The sequence below is a fragment of the Aptenodytes forsteri genome, unplaced genomic scaffold (genome assembly GCF_000699145.1).
Source record: "Aptenodytes forsteri isolate BGI_AS27 unplaced genomic scaffold, ASM69914v1 Scaffold346, whole genome shotgun sequence".
Lineage (NCBI taxonomy): Eukaryota > Metazoa > Chordata > Aves > Sphenisciformes > Spheniscidae > Aptenodytes > Aptenodytes forsteri.
In genome coordinates, this window is record NW_008794078.1 from 1,925,622 (window position 1) to 1,937,641 (window position 12,020).

General features: G+C 44.3%; 1 protein-coding gene across 1 annotated transcript; it reads right to left on the reverse strand.

Moving 5' to 3' along the window:
• Window positions 1-2,611: 2,611 nt before the first annotated feature.
• On the reverse strand, window positions 2,612-11,990 carry LGALSL (galectin like; the record flags this gene model as incomplete). Its single annotated transcript, XM_019474993.1, has 3 exons — window positions 2,612-8,494; window positions 11,188-11,365; window positions 11,867-11,990. Coding segments are annotated over 3 exons (446 nt in total), but the record flags the coding sequence as incomplete, so codon positions are not given.
• Between the last annotated feature and the right edge of the window lie 30 nt (window positions 11,991-12,020).

Genomic DNA, 12,020 nt, shown 5'->3' on the forward strand with positions numbered 1-12,020 from the left:
GAGTGGCACTAAATAAAGTACACCTTGGTCGGTGTCTGAGGAGGACACATAAAGCTCTGAAGCAATAGGAGAATTCCTCTGGCTGTGCGGTTTCCAGCAACAGTTTTCTCTCGTGCCACTCCTGAGAAAAGGCAGTGGAAATGGAGGGGAATGGATGTGGAAGCTGAGTTCTGCACCTATGCAATAATCCAGAGCAGCTCCCAGCTTTGCCCCTCGGAGTCTGTTTTGTAGCCATTACAGCTCATCGTATCTTTCCTCCAAAGCTGGGGTGTAAAAGGAACCCCATTATCCTTGTTGTGGCCTTTGTACTTTTAAATTAAAATATTTCATTTTCCCCTGGAGATTGTAAAGAATCTGTTACTTTCCTAAGAATCTTTCTTCTACTTAGAGCCATATTCTGTCCTTAGTTCTGGTCTGGATCTCTTCTAGGCAGTGATTATCTTTCCCATTGAACAGAAAATTTCTTAGAGAGCAGCCAGGAAAGAATCCTTTTTGCCTCTTTGAGCATGCAGTGCTGGAGCTGCTACTGTAGCTTGTCATACATTACAATACTGTCAGCACTGGCTTTTCTCCCATCACAAGGGTTTTTGGAGCCAGGCGAAAGCAGAGCCACTGAGCATTCTCGGAAGCCTCCAGCGTCTCCATGAGCACTTGGTGACAGGCTGCTCCACGGCATGGAGCTCTGCCTCTCTGCTCAATCGAAGCAACACCTGCCCATGGCTCTGGTCACCAAGGGAGCATGGCTCTTTGCTGTTAGTATCAGATTGCCTAGTACTGAAATTGTCCTCTTTTCCCTGCTGCTGAGATTTACTGTTCAGCTTCAGTGAAGTTTTTCTAATTAACCAGGCTTTTGCTCCTATCTTTCAGGGTCGCAAGGAAGCCCTGTTCTGCAAACCAGGAGTCAGCATAGCTCTGTTTCACTGTCGCTTCTGACTGCTCAGGGAGACTCACAGGTCTCCTGCCAGCTGGGAAGAGAGCTGCTGAAAGACACCTCCTTCTCAGGGTCTTTCACAGAATGACCCCCCCCCCAGCATCACAGCCCTGGTCTAGCAAGGCACTGGTGCAGAAACTGAAGCCTCAAAACCTGAACAGGATGAGAAATATGTAATTGGAGAATGCTGGAGCCGACATGGTGTTTCAGAGCCAGCCTCTATTCTTAGAAGAGTGGTGAAAGTCATAATTTAAAAATAAGATCCAGTGCACTGCTAGCAAAGAGTCATATTTGTGGTATTCCTGTGAGTAAATCCCTCAACATGAATTGGCTTGACTTCAAGCTCAGAAACACTCCACCAAAATAAGGCCCAGCTGTGAGGCGTGTGTAGTACTGATCTGAATGGGAGAGAAAGACATATGGCACTTGCTACATAAGGTGCTCTCAATGGGGTGGGCAACCACTTCCCTTCCTTCCCCCCAAAACTCATGCCTGTAGTTTACTCAGTGTTACAGATCAAACAAGAGCTTTTCAAGGGCCTCTGTAGGAGTTAGCCAATGCAAGTGGTGAAATTGGTTGTATATATTCTCCCTTTTGAAAATCCCCCCAGGTACTTACATGGCTGCTGTTCTGCTGTCTGGTGGGGAATAGATGCTGCTTTTACACCATTTACAGCCATTTCTGACTGTTGTGTGTATTTACCTCTGTCCTCCTCCTTATTTCTGGTTTGCATGTAGGTTACCTAATACTGTGTTTTAACTAGGAATCTCTAGATGTCTTAACATATCCCCTTTTAGGATTGTGTATAGTAAACAAAGGGCCAATTTCAGTCTGGCTTTGAGCAGGGATGGCCACAGATCCATGCTCGTGGGTTAGAGCTAGGATGAACTATGTGGGGAGCATCTGATTCATAATCATTTTATCAGGAGAAAAAACACAGGACTAGTTGTATTCAAATCCCGTTCATCTGCTGCTTCAGTGCTGTTTGGATTTTGAGGTTTCTCTCAGAAACCTCACTCATTTTTTACAGCCACAACTGGATGTAGGGCATAATCTTTTCCCATTTGGGTCATGCAGAATTTTTCCAATAGCTTTAACTGAAAGAAGCTGAGACCTTAAAGTTTCCTCTTGCACTTACTCAGGTCAACGTGAACTTTAGTTAGGATCGTGCCAACAAGTGAAACACTGGATCTCATAATAACATATCTCTGGAGCTGATCTGGTGGTTTTACTCAACACGTAACCCTCACCCATGAATCCAGTCCCACCAGAGTGAACTGAAGCGTGTGTGTGAGTTACACTGCTGACGGGCAGTGTTTTATCCTATGCAAAAGTGATCAGCCGTCTGTGTCTCATGGCCTGGCTGTAAGGTCTGAGTCGTGCCTGTTAGCTCCTGAGGCTTACACTGCCCAGTGATGTCAGCAGGAGTCTTGCATGAGTAAGCAAGCTATTCTTTCCTCTAATGTTCTGTATAGTGCATTTAAACTGTAAAGGAGTTTTACACAATCTGCTACCAAAGCCACACATCTAATTCCAAAGTTTCACACTGCAGTTTTATGAGGGAAAGAGTTAGCTACATCTGAAAAACAGTCAGCAGATAAAAGAAGCCAGAAGTTAAAGAAGTCAAGAGGGTGTGTAATGAGCATTAATAATTCAGATAAAAGACAGAACAACCTAGTGAAGATTTCATGTTTTATTGTTATTAAAAGTTCATTATGAAATTGGCACAACACATAAAAATAGATCTGTGGTAAATGATACATATTACTACTATTGCCAGGTCATTTTGTGCACACCCTCACTTTTTAAAATCAGAAGGTAATGAATGTATGACATTTCATTGGCTAACTGTGAAACCCATGTTACTGCAGCAGAGAGAGGCAGTGCTTTCTGTTGACTCTATCAAATGGATAAAGCAGACAGAAATAGTCCTCTATTCACACTTAAAAATAAACTCAGGAGAATGAAAGAATAGATTTTTAGAGTATGCTCCAGCTGAAAATAACTGGAGAGGGAGAGCTAGAAATACCCCTTTTCTTATGGACCTATTTCCGTGAAAGTCAAAGGGATTTTTGTTATGGATTTTAAAAGCAGCAGGATATAGTTATTTGTTGACAGACAGATGGAGAGGCCTAGCAACAGAAGCTAGGGAGAACCTGTGGCAAAGTGTGAGTTTATTATTTTGATCTTGCACATGCTGTTGAATCTCCTTGTTGTAGTAATTGTGTATGTTCATAACAGCAGTGATTGCTGGGAGGAGCTGGGAGGGTGTATCAAAGCCAGATAAAGCGTCTGCAGCTCATTTTTTCTCCCCGTTTGGGTTGGCCTTGGTTCTAACCCCACATACCATTCATTGCAAAGTGACTTTTACCTGTACACTTTCTGATCCACATGAGAAAATCAGAACAATACCCACGATTACAAAAAACCTCGTCAGGTCACTAACTGTTCCTAGACTTGGGTAGCTTTTCTTCCTAACTTCTGTGCTTATCACAGTGAGCATTTAGGGCTGCCCTCAGCATGACTCTTGTTCCTCATACTGTCATATAAATTCCAGGGGTGCTGGGAGGTTGCTTAGAGCCGCCACTAACTGGCTCAGCAGAATTGCGGTTCTGCAGTTTTCTGCATGGAAAGGTCACTGTAACCAGCCTCAGTGCAGAAAGCAGTGCTGTAGTTTTCTGTGGGGAGCACTTCTCATGGGTGGGAGGTAAGATGAGCCCCACATCAGATACACTGCTTGAATGTCTTTGGGAAAAAAAATACCTTAGTGGCATGGCTACTCCTAAATTTTCCTATTATTTATTTGGGAGCCTCTTTTAAAGAAGGCGAGTAGGAACATGAACCCATTCATGCCTTCCAAACTTGCAAGCAACGCTGGTTTTTTGCTGTGTGTCCTAGTATGGGGTTGCAGAAGGTGGCAGCTAACAATGTCACAAATGCCCATCCCTGGGAAACTGTCACGCAGCTCCACAGCCTGTGCTCTTGGCTGGCTCTGAAATGCCCACTACCTCCCTCTGAACTCATGCTACGTTAGGACTACAGCACGTCATGCTACCCCAACCTTACTACCAAGCTTGAGAGTGCTGTGGCTACTCTGTTCTTGTTTCCTCCACAGTGAACAGTTTTAAATCCCGGAAGATAAAAGTCTCAGTGCTCCTCTCTTACAATAAAATCTCAGGGCTTCAGTCTCAGCCTCACAGCAGAAGAGTGACAGGGGTGGAAAGCTGGCACAGCAGAATGGTGAATCAGGCTCTCCCTTTGGTTTTCAGGCTGTTTACTCAAAACAGCCCTTGAGAAAGATGCTATGCCTCAAGCAGATGTCACATTCAACCGGTTTAGCAATATTACGCCTATTTCTTCTCAAGCTAGTCAAGGAGGAGAGCGAGAATATAATATATGTTAGTGCAAGTTCACATAGACAACATGAATATTTAATACAAAATGTTCTTTCAAGCTGGGGCAAACATTTCTAATTGTGACACAAAAAGAAGGTATTTTGTAACATTTTTAACAACTTGGCTGTGAAAAAGCATTTATGTGAAATATGTTTAGATACAGACTACCTCACATGATACTGAAGTATTTCAAGGCTCTTTCTAAGTAGGCAATAACCTCTTTTTTTTTTCTAATTAAATCAGCTTTATCAAAGCCAATTCCAAACGTAACTAAATAATTTGGTCATGGTTTTTTTGTTTTATTTTCTTTTTCCTCTTTGGAAAAAATGAAGCTATGCTAAGTTCAGGGATTCCATTCCACGTGGGGTTTACCCATTCAAGGCTTCTTTCATTTCAGAATTAATTTCCTCATTCAGAGGAAACCACGGAAATATTCAGAAAATAAATTTTAGCATAAGATTTCAAAAGTTGGTTCACACACTCACTTAGTCCTGAAGAATTGCAGCTTCCAAGAAGCTCACAGACTACTTGTCCCGACTGAAAAACATTTTAAAAACCTGGCCCAATTTGGAAACAGTCTTATTTCAGGTCTGGTAGGATATATATCCAAAATGAAGATCTGAATAATCCCTAAATTGTGGAGACCGAAGAATTCAGATATAAATTTTGCAGCATAGTCTTCCATCTTAAATGTTTGGATTTGGCTCAAAGTTCAACTGAACAGAAAAGTTTAAGGCCTCGGTTTTCTCTGACTTACACTGCACATCGCAGCGTTCAGCAGCAGCTTCTGAACGCGGTCAGCCAACGTAAACCGAGCATGAGTGCAACAGCCCTTGGATACATAGACATCATCCTTCCTTCGCCTGCCATAGCCTGGTACTGCCCAAGAGCAAAAGAAAAATAAAAAGGCTTCCAAACTGGTGTTAGACAGACAAATAGATGTGGAAGCCGTAACTGTGACTTTCTGCCCTCTCCTGAGCTCTCAGCCAAACCACAACCCATCAGAAGTGGGTTCACAGCCCTTCTTGCCTCGAAGCCAGGCTCGGAAACCACAACAGGGCAGAATCAGGTGGTGGGTGCTGCGGTTGGTAGAGTTATGCAAAGCCAAAACCAGAATCAGCTTCAAAAAAGCATTTTCCTGAGACAGAAAACTACTAGAACGGGAAGAAACGGGAGTGCCCAGCACAGCGGCTGGGAACAGAGGCAGGGCAGTATCACTGGGCCCTTGCTCCTGACAGAGACACCGCTGACATGGTGGTGCAATGAGTTCATCTCAGCATCCCTGGCCTGGACACTATGCTGTGCCAAGCCTGTGCAGGATAGGAAAAGTCCGAGGGCTGTGCTAACCTACTCCTGCTACCAGGAATCCCAAGCAGCTGAAAATTCAAATCAGCCAAATCCCTTTTTCTGGGCTACGGTAAAGGCATGGAGGGGAAATCTCTACTGGCGTTGTGCCGTCAGGGAGATCCCTTTTGGTTTTGTGCTACTGTAGGGTCATGGTGCTACTTACTCTCTCCAGCCTCCTACTTTATGGCCCACTTGGACTAGCAGGACAGCCTCAGGCAATGGCACTGCATCAGCAAACCTGGCTTTACATATCTAGTTGGAGAACGCACTAGGCAGGGAGGGTGCTAAATACCTCTCCAAACAGAATTCGTCTTCTGCCTTCATCTCCTTCGGAACCATACAGCATTTCCAAGCTGGAGAAAAATCCAAACACCTCATGTAGAAGCACCTTTCCCTTGGATTTTTATTATCATCACCATCATCATCATCATAATTTTTAAGAACCTATTTTGTACCGAAACACTGTCAGCATTCTTTATACAATGGAAAATGACACAGTCATCATGTATCATGTAAAAGAGTAAAAACAGAGCAAGACAGGAACATTTCATATCAAGATTCAATCTGGAGTACAAATAGAATCTGATGTACAACTTAAAAGCCACACACCAGATTAAAAAATCATCTGGAAAACAACAGGTTCTCTCTTAATTTGGAAAAAGGAGGAAAAGTCAGGGAATGTCAATGTTAAGGCTAAAAATTCCATTTTTAACTTGTATTTTATAGGTGGCAGCCTCATTCTTAACTTGTCTGCAGCAGCAGCAACGCCCCCCTGGCTTTACAAAGAGATTTGCACTTGCATGAAATAATAATCAGGCTTCTATGCTCGGAGGACTCTGATTGACCTCAACAGGCTTTGGACTAGAGCCACAGTTGGAATTTCAGCTTGCAGTCTAAGGCTTCTTAACTGCAGGCCAAATTAGCGCAAAATGAGGCTTTGCAACTGGCATTCTACCCTTAACTTTGGATATTCCAGTTCTGGTTGCTTTAAACCACAGCTTTATTGCAGGTTTCACATAGTTCTGTTTGTGAGATTCTTCTCTCTCTTTTTTAAAATACTGTGCTACAAAGGATGTTTTTGTATTATGTCTTAGAAAGTCCCTATATTACATGTTTTCAAAATTGCCTAAATATATGTTTATATCATGATTATAACTACTCAGAAAGACCTGCTATAGTCTATTGTGAGCAGCCAAGGAAAAAAAAGTCTATTTAGTCCTAAAGAATTCAAGAAAAGTGGCTGGGGTGATTTTTTTTTGGCTGTGTTCATTTATAGTGTAACGCAATGACTGTGTTTATACAGCTATACCTACTATTTAAAAAGCTACTTGAAAAGTTATTATTCATGTGCAGTAGCTGATTTTCAAGCATTAATAACTTGGCTGTCTAGACAAGTTTTAATTGTCATATCAAAGGCCGAATATGTTCTCAAACAAGTGCAAAATATCTCCCATCTCCCTTGGAAAGAGGCTGGTTCTCTTTCTGAACTAAGAGACTGCCAAATTTAACTTTTTCTCAGGTTATAAAAGCACAGTTAAACCTACAAATCTGCTGTTTAATTTTTTAAAATGGATCGACTTTAACTCAAACCTATCCTGTGCAGCAAAGTTAGTAAGCCCTGAAAAGCAGTTTCTAGTGAATATGCAAAGAGTTCCCCCCACCCCCACCAACTACTGTGCCCACATTTTCCCAGGGCCTAGAGGGCTCCATTAAAATGTAACTAAATGTTCGATAGGAAACATGTTTTTTCAAGAATGATACGTAAAGCTTACCCAAAGAACCTAAGACATTTTTGTACATTCAAAATGTTTACACTTTGCTGTTCTTAACCATCAGTAAGATTGTTCATTTTTACTAATAATACATACAAGGAGTATAAATAAATAAACTACAGATAAGCTTTAAAAATTGTATTAACAATACATTGTGCAAAAACTCGTTACGATCTACATTCTATGCAAATACCCTGACTAAAATACACAGGCTGTGTCCTCACACCCTCATTCAGTTTTTGCACAGTCCTTGGGCCAAATCGGCAGCTGGGAGCAATCGGCAAAATTCCATTGCAAGCCATGAAGGTAATGCTGATTTACACAAGCAGAAGAGCTGGCCCCCAGGCGTGTGCAAAAATCCCATAGAAATCAGTGGGAATTGTGCTTGACTAAGGACTAGACAGTTTGATTGTACCCCGTTAAAGTGAGTGGGAGTTTTGCCATCAATTTCCATGGAACCAGGCTCAGGCCCCGGGTAAGGACGTCAGCACGTGGCCCTATGTTGTGCTACACTACTCCACTTCAGTGCAGAAACAGTATTTGCAAAAGAAAAACTTTTTTTTGTTGTCACTGCTGTTCAGTAACCGGTTTTAGCGCTGCATTTCAGAAATTGCCTTTCTGTGAGATTTGAAACAAGACTGCAAGTCTTTCTGAATCCATTCCAATTTGATTATCCAGCACAGGTGGGCTATTTTGATCCAAGAAAAACGGCTCAATGTCTATTAACCAACAATGTTCTTCATTAGGATAAACAACAGCCCGGTTCATTGGCACAGGAGTGAAGAACTGCATGCGGAAAAGGAACGGGGCAGCCTTCCTACCATAGCTGTGTCCAGAGCCGGCTGTCACTTCTCCAAAACGACGATGGCACCTGAACCGGTTTGGAATCTGCATTCCTAACAAGCTCAGCCAAGTTTTGTAAGCTGAAGATCTCCATTTATCTTTATCGTGTCAATTGCTGACAGTGTTTCAATACGGTGGTAAAAATCAAAGAGCTGATGTCCATCCACAAATATTCTAAAACGGGGATGCTCGCAAAGTATCTCAACCTGTAAAAAATAAAATGATGAAGCATGTTGTTCACAGTGTAACCGGGAAGTTATTTCACAGAATACAAAGAGCATTCCATTAGCCTTTAAATAGTGTTGGTGCAGTTACACATTTTGCTACTTATGTGCCACATAACAGCCAGGGCTGAGACCAGTTTGCCCCCATGACACCAGTTAGACTATGCTCTTACTTCACAAGGACGTTAATCCAATCTCACACTGTCGTGGCGGGAAGGAGACTGGAACCCAGTCCCACTGGCTTCAGGGAGGTTTTGCCTCTTGGTATAATGCCAGAAACAAACTCAAACTGCTAATTACAGGGGGAAGAAATTGGTCTCCAACCCAAATCTTGCATTCCTTTCTACAGAATTTTTTTTTGCTGCAGAATGAGGGGGCAGTTCCCTCTGCAATGCTTTCCACACTTCCATTAATTTACTGGAAGACAGCAAACACAAGAGGAGGGATAGGTTTGCCCTCCCCTCCCACACATACTCAGGCAGCTGCTGCAAAACTAAAAAGCCTTCACTACCGTGGCTGCAGTCAGCCCAGGACTCCCTGTTGGACTAGACTCCATACCGGGGCTGCAGTGAGGGAAATGTGGTGCTTGGATTCAGCTAGACAGTTCGCACAAGGCACAAACAGGATCAGGGAGGGACACAGCTCATCCCTCCTCCTAGAGCCCTGCAGAAATGCTCTGGAAAAGCAATAAAGCCTGGAGCTGAACAGGCTTGGACAGGTCGGGAGATTCCTGATGTTAGGGGTGGCTTGAGAGGGTGCCCCATAGTTAAGCTTCGCTGGAGCTGCCCCAGCAGGAAGCAGGGATATGAGGGCACAGAACGTGCGCTTCTCGTACAGGCCCTCGGAGACCTCCAGGTCCAGACAGGCTAAGAAGAAAATCTGCAGGGAAGCCACATGTAAATCCTGGGTCATTTCAAGAGGCTGGTAGTCTGCAGTGAAGTGCTGCTTCCAGGCACTTGACTCTGCTGCTGTTACAGCGTATAAAAATGGGAACGGGGCCAGTGATAAACTGAGTGAGCCAAAGCCTGACTGACTTATGGCACATTGCAGTGGGAGAAGTGGCAGCAGACAGTCCAGGAGAGCTTGAGCTCCTGGGGACCTGGTAGCACACCATGTAACAGGGAAGTGCCCATGCTGCCGCGTAGCTCCTGTGTCACCGTGGCAGGCGCATCCAGCCTTAGGCCTTGTTATGTAAAAGATATGGTTAGCCTCAACACTGCTTACGATCCATTTTTTCAGATCACCCTGGGCCACGCCAGAACAGTAATTGGACTGGATCACAAGTAATTGGCAAGAACACTTAATAGTCTAATTTATTCACTGAGAGGGAGACCATCAAAGGTACAAAGTCAATTGGAAGCCTAAATTCCATTTGTGCATTTGGGGAAAAAAGAGGGGAAAAAAAGAAAAAAAGAACTCCCTTTCTACAGTATCTCATGCTGAACGTGCAATATTGCTGTCCTCTAACGTCAACTGTCATTAGTGGGACACCCACAAAACGTGCTCTGGGTAATTTGTCTGGCTTGTCTGAGGGCCCAGCCACCACCCGCTGCAGCAGGTAGTATAACCCCCTCAGCCAGAGCAGGACCAAGCCTCCAAGCCCTTTCAAGTGCATGTCCCGCACGCACCAAAGGGTGTTGCCAGTTCTGATGGGAGAGTTTGTAGAAGCAAGTAGAGCGCAACCGATTCGCAGCAAAACCAGTCATAAACACCCTCTCAAAGCCCAAGCATCTGGGGAGATGGTGAGCTTTTGGGGTTGGGGGAGATTGTCTTGGGGGCAAGAAGGATTAAAAGAGCTTGGCAGCTGGCCAGAGCATTGGCATTCAGCAGAGGGGCCAGCGAGGTTTCATAAGAGGGGTGGGGAGGAGGAGGAGGAGGAGGGTTTTTCTGGGTCAGCCACATGGAGAAGGCATGCAGCCTTTTTTTCCTCAATGTAGTGAAGCCGCTGAGAGAGAAGCAGCCCTCTGCAGCTGCATACTTTGTTAGTCCTGATTTGCAAAGACATCTTCACATAACCATAAACACTACAGATGGGAATCTGCTTCTAGGTCAATCCAGTCCATCCCTTGCACCACAGTATTTCCACATACACCATTTTGAAGGGACTACAGACTTAATTTGACAGGAGATTTAATCCCAGGGTTCAGAAAAGAATACCACTATTGCTTAGCTGTTTAATCTGCTAACACGAAGGGCTACGGTCAACCTCAGTGTAACATCCCTGCAGACAAAGGATGAACAAGATCCTTATTAGCTGCACTAAATTGCAAACACTATGTCCATTAAAAAAACCATCAAAACATACAGCAGTCCCACAGAGTATTTACATTCTCCAGTAATAACTTGTAGTGCACTAATAACATAGAGGTACTTTTAATTTATAGCTATAAAACTAAGCTCAGGAAGCGCGCTTCATCACACAGTATTACAACCTCCGACTTGTCATAGCACCCCGGTGAGGTGATCATAGCCCCATCTGAACTGCCTGCAGTTGCACGCAGCAGCGGGATCTCCACGCTACTTCTGATCGATACAAACAATCCGGCAACCGGTGTCTCAACTGGAGCAGTGCAGTCTACACTGGGATTTCACGAGAGGCAAGTCAGGTTCTGCTGCGACTGACCATATTATGCTTTATCAGATATGGTACATGCCGCTGTCAGCCTGGTACTCACCCTAAAAGGCTGGTCCGGTATAAATGGAAAGTAAGGAATAGATGATTGCTCTTCCCCCCATTCTCCGGCTACACAAGAGTTTCTGACAAACTGTCTGTCTGTAAACACGGCTTTCAGTTCAATAGCTATATCCGCAGGAGGATCTTCCGACTCCCCGCAAGTCAGACTGATGCCAAAGCTGCAACACAAACAGAATGGCTCTCATTCAGCCAGAAAGAAGCAAATAAGCCCCAAATGCCACCAGTCTCATTTCTCAGCTTATTAAAGCCATTGACGATATAGCGGCATGGGGGGATGACAGCTCAGCTCGTTCGGGGAATGCTCTGAAAGCTCAGCAGGGACAAGAACATGGTTATAGCATATATATATATATATATATATATGTGAGCATGTATATCTGTGCATGTGCGTTGTGCATATATGTGTGTATATATATGCTCTACATGCTCCTTTACTCCCGAGTGAAGTGTTGGGAAACAGGATCCCTTAAAGAAATGCCCCCTCTATGGGTCAAAGGAGAAATCTGCACGCTATATTTAAAATGATAAAAATAATCCCTTTCCAGAAAGGAGGGATCCGTGTGTATGTTTGTGTGTGTGTGTGCATGCATGTGGCCTCCCCCCTCGCCCCCTCCCCAGGCCCAGCGCCCCCGGGGCGGGCAGACCCGCCCGGGTGTTACCTCTCGGGGTTGAGGTCCACTATGCCCATAACTAAGATCTTCTTTCCCGGCCTCATTCCTCCTTTGATGTGCCCACAGAAGGGGACGATCTGGAAAGGACAGCGGGGAGGGTGGCGAGGGTCAACTCGGCATCAGCAGCGGCCGCCGGTGTGCA